This window comes from Cyprinodon tularosa, unplaced genomic scaffold (assembly GCF_016077235.1).
Source record: "Cyprinodon tularosa strain WSP-4 unplaced genomic scaffold, ASM1607723v1 ctg560, whole genome shotgun sequence".
In the NCBI taxonomy this organism is placed as follows: Eukaryota; Metazoa; Chordata; class Actinopteri; order Cyprinodontiformes; family Cyprinodontidae; genus Cyprinodon; species Cyprinodon tularosa.
The window spans coordinates 222,050-235,616 of NW_024039297.1; the positions used below are offsets into that span (position 1 = coordinate 222,050).

Sequence of the window (13,567 nt, forward strand, 5' to 3'; positions counted from 1 at the left end):
TGCAACAGGAAGAAGGTTCCGGTGACATGGATTTTATGATTTGAGCAACAATCTGAAGGATCTTTAGCAGAAGGTTGAAGAATCCAGATTACTAAATGATTGCGCCTACTGTCACAATCTGAAGCCGTTCTATGGGGATGATAACGTTTGAAGCACGGCTGCAAACAAATTTAGTATTTACTGTGTAAAAAAAGAATCAACATGAGGAGTAACCCATGAGGTGATGAACAGCTCCCATCTATTAGAGCAATGCTTTTATTCTGCTGCCAGATGATTTGACCTAAATAGATACATCCATCCACCATCATTCAAGACATAAACCCGGAATGTTATCATGGTCACAACACCTATGGCAAGCCGATTTGATATTTATTAGTTTGACTAAATATGTTTTTCTGATATCTGAAAAATATTTCTTCTTTGTTGAAATGACCATTTCAAACAAAATGACATTTTTCATTCTGGATGTCTAGAAATTAATTTCAGATCTCTATATTCCTAATATTACAGGTCAGCGTTTATATTATTTTGAATATGAAGAAATGTTTTTCAGATATATTAAATACATTTCTTTCAAGCTGATAAATGTAAGAACAGCCAATGAAAGTGGGTAAACATTTCTAGATATATAAAATGTAATGTGCTTCACAGAGCAAGCCCCTTAACTTTTTTTTAATTAAAAATGTAATTTAGAAAATGTGTTATAACAATTCCTTATAGGATTGTGATTTTGATCAGAAAGAATCTTATTTTACTGACCTATAAATGGAACAACAGATAGAGGGGGATTGTTGTGGTGGGAGGTTCGCAAGCATATTTGGTTGTAGACGGTTTGTGGGAAGCATCTTGCTAACCAGTTAGCAACTGAGTGCTAGCAGGTTCCCAATGGGAAATTCCATTGGGACCAAGTAGCACTAAATTGGTGACTTAGAAACGAAGCTGTCAAGGAACCAATGGACAGCAGAAACATGCAAGAGGAGGAGAGTTTAGTGTCGGAGGTCGTGGATGAGTCTCCTCCATCATCCATTTTTTATTTAGAGGAGGAAAGCGGGGACGAAGATGTTGTGGAAGAGGACGCCAGGGCGGCAGAAGCTTGGTTTGGTGTAGAAGGCTTCCAGCCGTACATGTTTGAGCCCTTGCCTCGCAACGCTGCCAGTTCTGTTAGCTCTACGCCTGCCGAAGACACAGACGTCCATCCCCGTGAACACTGGGACGCAACTCAATGGGAAAGGAAAGGATTCTGGTTTCAACCATTGCATATATTAGCTGTGACACATGAATCAAGATGCTATGACCGAAAACATTTGATTGACAGATGACCGTTGATATATGATTGGCTGAATTTAGGTGTTCAGGCTGACGTAGAACTAACTGGCCTGCAGAAGATAATGAGAAAAAACACAGATTTTGAGACAGAAAATGTTGAAAATTTCTATCGTATTAAAATCCTAAGTTTTGGGACAATATGATCTGATAAAAAGTACACTTATATACTTGTTTAAGCCAGAATGATTTGACATTTAAATATGATTTACTCTAAGTGGACATAAAGTTAATAAAATTAACTCATAGCAACTTTAATAAACTGAAAACCACGTGGTTTCAGGATACATCAATTCATTTGAGGATTTAAGTCTTAAGTTTGTTAAACCTGCTTCTTGAACTGAACCCCAGAGCGAGAACACAAACTGCTAACAGCGCAGCCAAAGGGAAAGCTGCTGCGCAGTTTTGGGTTAAAAATATGATGGAAAACAATCAAAAAATGGATTGGAACAAATTATTTTACAGCTTCTTTTTCTATGTCTGCTTCTGTCTCCTTGAACCCCAGTGGGCCTCAGCAGATGGCCGCTCACACTGAGCCTGGTTCTGCTGGAGGTTTCTTCCTGTTCAAAGGGAGTTTTTCCTCTCCACTGTCCCTACAAGCATGCTTAGTGTGAGGGATTGCTGAAGAGTCAATGAGTCGATGCAATCAGCTGGTTTTCCTTAGATAGAAAACTTTGTATCAATCTGACTGGATGATCTGGTGAACTGGAATGTAACCTGAGATGACATGATGTGAATTGGAGCTATAGAAATAAACTGAATAGAATTGGAGAAACAAATATTCAAAATCCACTTAATGAGCAAAGAAGTGACTTTAGTGAAAAGATATTTTAATGTTTCTAGCCGGTTATTAAAACCAGGAAGATCAAAAACGTTAACGAAGATCAAATCAGTTCTCGTCGTCGGGGCTGCCAAAATTTTAATTAATTCATGTTATTAGATTTTTTTTTTTTTTTTTTACAATTGATCAAAAAGCTAAATAAGTCAGATGTTCTAGGAGGCTGTAGATTCTATAAAAACTCTCCATGACAGGAGACAGAACTTCTCTGGATGATTAATTTGGAAAATGTGATAGAAATTAAGTTTTCAAACATATTTATTGGACCATAATAAGGATAAATGAATAATAATAAAATAAGAACATCCCTGTCTCCTCTGAATCCAGGATCACTGAGCTGTTCTGCACCTCCTCTCTGTGTGTAGAAGGCTGATCTTTGGAAAAATAAAATGCAATGGTTCTGTATATGACACACAAGAATTTAGATATTTCTGTTGCTTTATTTAATCCTAAAATCCAACGGGAGATTATTCAACTAGACTGGGAAATAATTATCTAACTTGTAAACAAAACATGGACTAAACTATTTTGTGCTGCGGTTTTCCGCTTGGTCCTAGTGCTCGACGAATGTCGGTGTACAGGAGCGTAACGTTGTTTTTGGACAGTAAAAAATGCTGGGGGGGTGGGGGCAAAATAGATGTTTGAAAACGTGCAGGGGACATGTCCCCCCCCCGCCTCCTGAAATTACATCCATAATAAAAAAAAAGCTCACTAGGTATAGAGAAAACAAAGCATTTGATGTGATTCTACACTCAGTCTCCACATTGATAACTTAATCTAGCTGTTGTGTGTTTTGTTCGGATTTACTCAAGTGCTAGATTGCTTAAAATCTTAATTTACAAACTCAATCATCTTATTCCAGATAAGATAACATTTCTAATAATATACCTCATAACTGCTCAGAAATCCAGGCCTTTTTCCAGTATCTGGTGCAGATAATAGGTGGGCTGGAGCAAAAACATGGACTGGAATTAACGCGGCATGTCGATTTTTTTCAGCATAGGGTTTTTAGTTATAAATAAGTGGAATGGAGTCGAGATTTAATTTCCGTCATTTTTTTTAGTATGAAAATATGTGGCTATGGAGTGAGAGCGTGTGAAGAGACTGAGATGGGCGAGTCTCACCCGTATGGGTGAACCTCACGCTTGGCGGGCGAGACTCACGCCCGGCGGGTGAGAACTGACATCACTGCGTTGTTCAATTTCATATTTTATTTAACATAAATCATATTGCAGTCAAAGTGAACAGCTGGGGTTTCCATATACACAATAGAATCATAACATTTTAAGCCCCTCCCCCCTGACCACACCCTAAAATGAAAATCAAAAACCCCACCCACCCACACAAACCCCGCCCATTGATAACCCCCCCCCCCCATTAAGCTATGACCCCACCCACATCATTTTATGCCCCGCCCTCCAGCGTTTTTAATGGGACTGATTCGGCAGCAAACTCCAAACAGACGACCTGAAGGATTAAGCCCCGCCCACACTGATGAACAGCTCCATATTTTAAGGCATGTTTCCTCCAATGAGCCCCGCCCTCCCACCATAACAGCCCCACTCCTCTACCCCCCCACCCCTCCTAAAACAGCCCCCCAGGCTTTGCGCCGATAGCAGCCTCCCTCTGCTGTCCTGTAGGGGGCGCTGTGAGGTCTTCAAGCTTAAAAACTAAAAATATTTTAGAAAATAAATGTAGGGGCGTCGGCTCCATGTTTGAACCGCCGCCCCCCCGCCCCTTAGACTTCCCGCAGAAGTTCCCTTTTAACCTTCCACAGGTTAAAAGGGAAAGGCTCCGCCCACTTTCTGCAGAAACGCTAAGAAAATCGCCGTTCCTTTAAACTTTGTGCAAAAACAGCTGCTGGGTTCTTGGCCCCCGCCCCTTCGGAACCTCGCTGACACGGTTCTGGACGGGTCGTCCAATAGAACCGGTCCGATCCGGTGGGAAGCCCCGCCCCACCGTAGGGCTGCTGTTTGGAGTTTGCTGCTTCTGCTCTGATCTGTAACCAATGAATGAAGGCGGTGACAGGGAGGGGCGGGTCCTTCTGATCAGCCGTGTGATGTCAGCGCTTCGCCACACGCATCATAATAAAAACAGGAAAACAATCTGGTGAGCATCATCATCATCATCATCAGCGCTGTGACGTTGACCAGGGCAACATCCACAAACACCTGTCCATCCATAGTCCTCCATCTTCATCCTCCTCCTCCTCCTCATCAGCAGAGTCCGGTCAGATGAGCTGTTGGTCGGCGTCCCCCCCCCCCATTGGCGTGCAAATGGCTGAAGTGAGAAGTGAGAGAGAAATGCAGGAGGAGGAGAGAGAGGGGTGAGGATGAGAGGAGAGGCGGAGCTTCTTCTGTTGCGTTAAAACGGTAAAGCATGCGGCGCCGTGCTGCTTTCCGTCGCTGCGGCTCCCGCTTCAGTCGACGAGCGAAATCCAAGAGGAGCTGGAGGGGGGAGGAGGAGAGGTGAGGCGGAGGGGGGAGATGTGGGAGGAGCCTGGAGGACGGGGGGACGACCCGCTACTTCAGACATCTCTCAAAGTAGGTGGCGCCGACGTAGCCGCCCCTCAGAGAGCGGTGGACGTTCTGCTCGAAGAGCCGCCGGTTCGTCTGCAGGACCTCTGCTGCCTCCTTGTTCAACGGGTCCTCTGGGTTTGGCTCCTGGGGGGGGAGGAGGGGGGACATGGATTAGATCGTCCAGCAGGACAGATGGACAGGTTTCAGTCTGATTACAATAATGAACCAGACTGGGCCGGTCCCGTGGACGGGTTAGAGAGGAAGCAGGCAGTGTGACCCAGACTGGAGCCTCTCTGGGTCTGCAGGTTTAAAGACAGACAACATAGACTTACTAGAAATAGATACTGTAGACCGTAGATGATGGAGTTTATTGTCAGAACGGGCTTCCAGTCCTCTCTGTGGACGAGAGCCAAGAGACAGTTAGTTAGACGGGAACCTCTGCTCAGACGCATGAAGAGCAGAACATAACTGAGACCCAAGCATCTGTTCTATATAGAGATGATCTAGATTAGAAGCAGAGATTCTTCTTTTTCAGCCACTTCTCCTGTTTCTCTGCAGCGGTTTGTTAAAACCAGCCACATCTGGAGCAAAGCTTTGATACAGAAGAGTTTAGAAATACTTCAGGAAAAGAAAAACTGCTTTAAATAAATGCAAAAAGAAACGAACCAAATATAACTTTCTGACAATATTTTAAACGCAGGTACTGAAACACAAGAACTATGATGCCTAATGTTTTTGTTGGTCTATTAGTGAAAATTTGTTGTTCATTATTTGTAAGGGTGAACACCCTGAAGTGTACGGTCCTTGTGTGACTGGTTTAAAATATATATATATATATATATATATATATATATATATATATATATATATATATATATATATATTTATCCTACCTGTCAGGAGGGAGATCTGACTGGAAGACCTAAAATAGTGACATAAACCCACTTAAAATAACTAAAAGTTAAATAATGAACCTTGTAAAACCGTCACAATGTGAAGTTATACTTTGGAAACGGTTTGACAAATAAGGAAAATATGGATCATCTGTCATGGTGGCGATACTAATGGTGGGGGTTTGCATCCTTTTCTAATATTTATAGATTTCTGGATCATTCTCTGATTAAAATAATAATCACTGTATATCAAAACATTTTATTTACATTATTTTCACATTTATGAAACTCATCTGTGATTCTGTTGGGAAAACAGGGTTTCTACAGGAATGAGGGACTCAAATTTAATGCCTTTTAATGCTCTTAGAAATAAATTTAATGCCATCAACAAGTACCCATGACTCTCTCATATATATATATATATATATTTATTTATTAGAGATGCAGGATATAATCGGCCCCCTATCGGTATCGGCCTCAAAACTGAATATCGGACATCGGCCACCCCACCGATATTTAACCCGATATTTGATCAGCTTCTGAGTTTCTAAAGTCTAAAAAAAAAAATAAAAAATTCTACTTCTTCTTCTTCCTCAAAAACTTCTTTTTTTACAGACTTAAAAACTTCTAAAGACGAGGGAAAAAATATTGATACATTAAAATATCCCAATATCTTCATCTGCTGATATATTGCCATTTAAAAACACCATATCAATCTCTTTTACTAATGAAATATTGCTATATGTCATCGTTATGCTACGAAATCCCCTGAAAATTCACCAAATGTTGCCATATTTTTATATGTTGATATATTGACGCGGTATCGATCTATTTTACTAACAAAATCTCACAAGAATTTGCAAAATATCACGAGAGTTTGTAACAGAACGATGAAATTTCACGAGATTTTGAAAGTAAAATAGATTGATACCGCGTTTTTAAAAATCTATTTGATATCAGCATATGAAAATATATTTGAGTATATTATTTTGCAAAGTGTCAGAAATGGATAACAAAACTGCTATTTTCAATGACTACTTATTTTTGTCCAGCTTTAACATCGGTATCGATATCGGTTATCGGCTACATGAGGTTTAAAATATCGGATATCGCCCAAAAATCCCAATATCGTGCATCCCTTATATATATATATATATATAAATAAATAAAACACTGCAAAATCCTTTGTCATCTGTTCTGTCGACAGGCTGCAGCCATGTCCTGAATCCCTTGATTTTGTCGAAATTAGCATTTTGAGCTTCTTTTCCTAACATAGAACTTTACGATCAATCGGAAGCAGAGCTGCGCAAACACACAGAACCAGTTATATCGGATATATACGATCAAATTGCTTTTATTAACTTTTTTTTAAATAAAGCATTTTATATGCTTTATTCAATAATCACATTTAATGAATTTTAATGCTTATTTAAAAAATAATTTAATGACTTTCTATGATTAATGACCTGCGGAAACCTGTTCAGATTGAAAAAAAGCTGAAGCTGGGGACTCACCGTAGAATGTTTAGGCAGACGTTTCCCTCCAGGTCGATGTTGGGGTGATAGACCATGGTCTCACACTTTACCTTTGGGGGGTCGTGGGGGTAACCCTGTCCTACCTGGAACACAGAGACTCTGTTAGACATCGGCTCCTTCAGGAGCTGCAGCTGCTCCACCCTCCGTTCACAAAGACTCACAGAAAAATCATCAAAGAACCCATATAAGCTTCACTTTCTTTCCTTGAGTTGCAGTTCATACCGCCCAATATCGTTATTAAACACTGATGTTAAAATTCTTACAAAGATGTTGGCAAAACGAGTTGAACAGATTATCCCTACAATTGTTTCACCTGACCAGACTGGTTTTATTAAAAATCGTCAATCCTTTTTTAATATCAGGCGGCTATTTAATGTGTTGTATACTTCCGCCCCGCCCGGTCACAATTGTAATGAAATTTTAATCTCGCTGGACGCTGAGAAAGCGTTTGACCGGGTGGAATGGGACTATCTATTTAAGACCTTGGTGATGTTTAACTTCGGGCCTAAATTTATTTCATGGGTGAAGTTGATATATACCTTGCCAATGGCAGCAGTACGCACTAACAGTAATCTATCCAGTTACTTTGAGTTGAAACGTGGGACGAGGCAGGGATGCCCACTTTCGCCACTTTTATTTGCAATTGCAATTGAACCACTTGCAGTGGCTTTGCGAAACAGCCCCAAAATTAAAGGTATTAATCGGTTTGGCACTGAACATAAAGTCTCCCTATATGCTGATGATACACTTCTTTATATCTCAGATCCCTTATCCAGTATTCCTGAGTTACTTATTTTACTCCAAAAGTTTGGAAACATTTCTGGCTATAAGGTTAACCTTCAAAAAAGTGAATTGATGCCTGTGACTCCAATGGAAGTGCAGCATATGGGTCCAGTCCCTTTCAAAATTAGCCCTGCTAAATTTAAATACCTTGGTATTTGGATTACTCACAGTCACAAAGATCTTTATACAGCAAATTATCTGCCTCTCCTGGTGAACCTTAGGAAAGACATCTCTACATGGGCATCTCTGCCTCTATCCTTGGGAGGTAGAATCAATATAATCAAAATGGTAATACTTCCTAAATTACTTTATCTATTTCAGAGCGTGCCAGTGTTTCTCACCAAGACATTTTTTACAAATTTAAATAGTGAGTTGTCGTCATTTATTTGGAATAAGAAGCACCCGCGGATAGGCTGTAAGATGCTACAGCTACCCCATGGTCTTGGTGGCCTGTCACTCCCTAATTTTCTATATTATTACTGGGCGGCTAATATTAGAGCCTTACTGTACTGGTTGAGAGAGGACAACCCTGCTCCCACTTGGGTGACTTTAGAGAGGCATTCAGTTACGGCTAGCTCTCTATCTGCTTTACTCTGCTCCCGGTTACCATTTAATCAACCAATCTCAACTTATACTTCTAATCCGGTTATAACTCACACAATAAAAATCTGGAATCAGTGCAGGAGGATGTTTAAAAGTACGGATTTATTAATATCCGCTCCAGTATCAAACAATCACATGTTTGCTCCTTCACTAATGGATTCTGTTTTTTATGCCTGGAGTTTAAAGGGAATAGCTTCTTTAAATGATCTTTATATAGACAATAAGTTTGCCTCATTCGAACAGCTCACACAGAAATTTGACATTCACAAGTCACAGTTTTTCAGGTATTTACAATTGAGACATTTTGTAATGTCAAACTCTGGATGTTTTCCTCTACATCCACCAACTTCTCTTATTGATGAGGTTTTGATGTGCAAGTCTGTAACAAGACGCTCTATGAGTAGAGTCTATTCTCTGCTCAGCTCATTTAATGATACCAATTTAGATTCCTTGAGGGTCAAGTGGGAGACGGACTTGGAGGAGTCCATATCAGATACAGTTTGGCAAAAAATTATTCAAAATATCTATTTGTCCTCAATTTGTCTGAAACATGTTATAGTTCAATTCAAGGTAGTACATCGTTTACACTGGTCCAAGGACAGATTGTGCAAATTCAAAAGGGACTTAGATCCGACGTGTGACCGTTGTAAACAATCTCCAGCCACACTTTTACACACATTCTGGTCTTGTCCAAAGTTACACAGATATTGGCAAGGCATTTTTGACACTTTTTCAGGAATATTTGGACAAACTGTCTGTCCATCACCTCTCATCTCTCTCTTTGGGGTGGCTCCAGCAGAGACCTCCTTCAGCAAACATCAGAGGACTGTGTTAGCATTCTGCTCTCTACTGGCGAGAAGACTCATTCTTCTTCGATGGAAGGATCCACATCCTCCAAGTTATGGACATTGGTTAAGAGAAGTTATGTCTTACATTCATTTGGAGAAGATCAGATATACTGTTAGGGGATCTGTAAACAAATTCTTTGACATTTGGCAGCCATTTATATCTTATGTTGGGAATATGTCGGCAGATAACTTTGTGTAAAGGTCAAATATTGGTTCTGTGTGTGCAAACCTGTGTTCTGTTTCGGTTGATGTATGATTAAAAGGTGTACTCTTGTTGGGGTAGTAGATCTGGTATAGGAGGGGTGGGTTGGGAGGGTTTTTTGTTGTTGTATATATTTCGTCTTTTTTTTTTTTTTTCTTTCTTTCTTTTTTCCTTCTTGTTTTGTTTTTCTGATGTGTATGTGTATGTGTGGTGTATATAAAGAAAAAAAAGAAAATAAAAAGACCTTGATCAAAAAAAGCTTCACTTTCTGGAATGAAGCCCAGAAAATAAAAACTTTAACATTATTTTTTTAGATCTTATTTAGGTAAAAGCAGGTTTATTCAGCATACAGACGATTCAAAGAGCTTTATTTACCTTAAAGCTGAAGACGAACTTTCCTCCTTTGTAAAAACCCTGAAAGAGACAAAAGCCTTTAATCTGAGCTCAGAGATTCAGGTTCTAAATCTAAACTCAGACTTTTCCCCATTCATCTTTATTAACTTTCATATTAAAAATACGAGTGGGATATTAATGTTTAAAAATAAACTAGCTTTTAGTTTGATCGTCTCCTCTAGTCATTGAAACGCTGGAAAATGTTTCCCAAGAATCAATGAGAAAAAACGTTTGCAGCTGCTGATCAGAGAAAAAACAATTCACCCCACAGCCCTGAGAATCTAATCGGTTTATCTCTATGCGCCGATTTGCATCATGTTGTCTCTTCATAGATCCAGATCAACCAGATCCTCCAGTCAGATTAAATGTTGAGAGTTTGTAAGAGAAACCAGCGGATGCTTTGCAGGATGAGCAGGTAGAGACGGTAGATGTAGATTCTGCAGAGAGAGCTGATCAGCACACCTGAGCTCACTCAGGTGTGCTGATCAGCTCTTCACCGGACGACTCCTCTCTGCTCTCTGCCGGTTTCTGAGCAAAGGCTCATGGGTAATTTAGAACATTTCTTTTTTTTTTTTTTATCTTTTTATTTACTGACTTTTATTTCTTATTGTTTGTTTTTGTTGATGTTATCTCAGAGTATAAAACATCGAAAACTTTAATACATTTGAAAAAAAAAAAACAACAACTAATGTTTAAATATATAGAGCTGAAATATAAACCATGAAAACTTTGGTGGTAAAAACAAACTTTCTGTTTTTATACAAACTACATTTGAAATAAGTCAGTTTGATTTATGATCTCTTTCTTCTTATCCAGTAAGTTCAGTTCTGGGTTCACTGAATAAACAACAGATTCACCAAAAAATTCAAACTGAGGGATTCAAACTGTAAAAAAACACCAAAACACTTTAGCTCTTTTTTAAAGTTTCCTAAATGTAACTGAGAATCTGCAGGTGGGGGCTTCCTGAACTCAGCTCACCTCGTCTGGTGAGATGATGAGTCTAAAGTTGAGGAGGTCGTCGTCATCTGGGAAGCTGATTTCACACGTCTTTGGCAAGTTTAACTCATTGATGTCTGCCAGAAAAACACATCATCATCATCATCAACGGACCACAGAGAGGTTAGCAACACAGAGATCACCATGGTAACAGCATTGGTTAAAGGTGTTAAAGGAGGCGTGGAAGGTCTGCATCAGCTGAGATGTTTTCAGGAACCACTTCCGGAAAATTCAACTGAACCCAAAAACTTCGACAATTTCAGCTTTGAACTCTACAGATTACAGCAGGTTAACTAGTTAAACCCTGTGACTACAATAGGTTAACCAGCTAAACCCTCTGAATATAACAGGTTAACTAGTTAAACCCTTTGAATATAACAGGTTAGCTACTTAAACCATCTGATTACAGCAGGTTACCCAGTTTAGCCCTCTGAATATAAGAGGTTAACTAGTTAAGCCCTCTGATTACAGTAGGTTAACTAGTTAAACCCTTTAAATATAACAGGTTAACTAGTTAGACCCTCTGAATATAACAGGTTAACTACGTAAACCTTCTGATTACAGTAGATTAACTAGTTAAACCCTCTGAATATAACAGGTTAGCTACTTAAACCCTCTGATTACAGCAGGTTAACTAGTTAAGCCCTCTGATTACAGTAGGTGAACTAGTTAAACCCTTTAAATATAACAGGTTAACTACTTAAACCCTCTGAATATAACAGGTTAACTACTTAAACCCTCTGATTACAGCAGGTTAACTAGTTAAACCCTCTGATTACAGCAGGTTAACTAGTTAAACCCTCTGAATATAACAGGTTAACTACTTAAACCCTCTGATTACAGCAGGTTAACTAGTTAAACCCTCTGAATATAACAGGTTAACTACTTAAACCCTCTGATTACAGTAGGTTAACCCTCTGAATATAACAGGTTAACTACTTAAACCCTCTGATTACAGTAGGTTAACTAGTTAAACCCTCTGAATATAACAGGTTAGCTAGTTAAACCCTCTGATTACAGTAGGTTAACTAGTTAAACCCTCTGAATATAACACGTTAGCTACTTAAACCCTATGATTACAGTAGGTTAACTAGTTAAACCCTCTGAATATAACAGGTTAGCTACTTAAACCTCTGAATATAACAGGTTAGCTACTTAAACCATCTGATTACAGTAGGTTAACTAGTTAAACCCTCTGAATATAACAGGTTAGCTACTTAAACCTCTGAATATAATAGGTTAGCTACTTAAACCATCTGATTACAGTAGGTTAACTAGTTAAACCCTCTGATTATAGCAGGTTATCTGGTTAAAGAATCTGATTACAGCAGGCTAACAGTTTTAGCCTCTGATTTTATATGATTACTGTTAAAAACAGTGAGTAGAGCAGGTAAACTGGTTAAATCATGTGATTATAGTTGGTTAACTAGTTAAAACATCTGAATAAAGAGGGTTAACTTGTTAAGAGCTCTGGTTGTAGCTGGTTAACTGGTTTTAATCACACTTGTGACTGAATATTAACATTTTAGCTCCGTCTCAGTTTGTTTTTCCACTATGGCAGAAGGAGCTAGCCGCTGTTAGCTCCGGGTTGTGGTTAAGCTAACGGTTAGCCTGGTTGGGTAACAACAGCCGGCCTGGAATCACTGATCTCCCCCTTAGAGCTGCTGCTTTCATCCCGTGTTTGCTGTTAGGTGACCGGGGAGGAGAGGCCGCTATGAAGCGGCTCAGCAGGGGCCTCCCTGGGGGGGAGCTGACCCACCTTTCTGTATTCGGAGCTGGGCCGCGCTGGCTTTCTTCCCCCCGGCTCCGGCTCTGTTTCCTCCAGCAGATTCCTCGTCTTTCTTCTGCTGCTTCAGGGAGAAGAGCTTAATCATCTTCAACTGTTTGTAAGCTGATGTCCGAACTCGGTGTCCCTGTGTCGGGCGTGAACCTTCAGTCAGGTCGGTGTGAACAGCACCGTGGTGAGGATGGAGCCGGTGCGCCTCAAACTAACTAAGCAAGCAGAGAGAAGCTGCAAGTCGAGCCAGCTTAGCCTGTTAGCTGCGCAGAGGCCGGGTAGGGAGGAGCCATCAACGCTGATGTGACGCGTCAGCTCGGCCGCCATATTGGTAAGGTAAAACATCAGGTGGAAAAGTTTTCTGAGGCGGAGGAGAGCCGCACTTTGGCCATAATTAAACGACAAATTATTCATTTAGGGATTTTGATAGGTTTTGTCATCATTATTAGAGGCTTTATCTAAACATGTCCTTCCCATTTTCATAAGAATCGAGGGTAAAAGGAGATAAATTATTTAATATTTTCTTGTGGTTATATCGCGCTCCTTTAAAAACGCAAACTCAGATAATATTTCCAAGACGAATGAAATGAACAGATTATCAAACTCCAAGTTTCCTTACCAACCACAACCTTCTTATACAATATGGTTTCCATGCATTTGAAATATGATTATTTTTGCATCCCTGATTGTTTCTGTATTAGTAAACACAAATATATGTAGAACCAATTTTTGCAAACATCTTCTTTTAGCACTTAACATTTTGAAAAAAAATATATTTCATCGTATAACAGCATTAGGTCTGGCGACCAAGTGTGACAAATAGTGAATCCTGCTGATCAATCTTTGTTAATTTGAGG

General features: G+C 39.7%; 1 protein-coding gene across 1 annotated transcript; it reads right to left on the minus strand.

Moving 5' to 3' along the window:
- Positions 1-4,082: 4,082 nt before the first annotated feature.
- On the minus strand, positions 4,083-12,991 carry ube2m (ubiquitin conjugating enzyme E2 M). Its single transcript, XM_038305666.1, has 6 exons — positions 12,693-12,991; positions 10,916-11,010; positions 9,920-9,958; positions 7,088-7,191; positions 5,013-5,076; positions 4,083-4,824 (listed from the first exon to the last, which is right to left on the minus strand). The coding sequence occupies exons 1-6, from the start codon at positions 12,805-12,807 to the stop codon at positions 4,684-4,686; spliced, it is 558 nt and encodes a 185-aa protein (XP_038161594.1). The 5' UTR covers positions 12,808-12,991; the 3' UTR covers positions 4,083-4,683.
- Positions 12,992-13,567: the final 576 nt, after the last annotated feature.

Excerpts from the sequence above, each read along its gene's own strand:
- ube2m (XM_038305666.1), bottom strand. The coding sequence starts at position 12,807 with ATGATTAAGCTCTTCTCCCTGAAGCAGCAGAAGAAAGACGAGGAATCT. Across the intron at positions 7,192-9,919 it reads AGTTCGTCTTCAGCTTTAAG|GTAGGACAGGGTTACCCCCA; the intron begins GTAAATAAAGCT and ends TCTGTGTTCCAG. Across the intron at positions 4,825-5,012 it reads GTCTACAGTATCTATTTCTA|GAGCCAAACCCAGAGGACCC; the intron begins GTAAGTCTATGT and ends CTCCCCCCCCAG.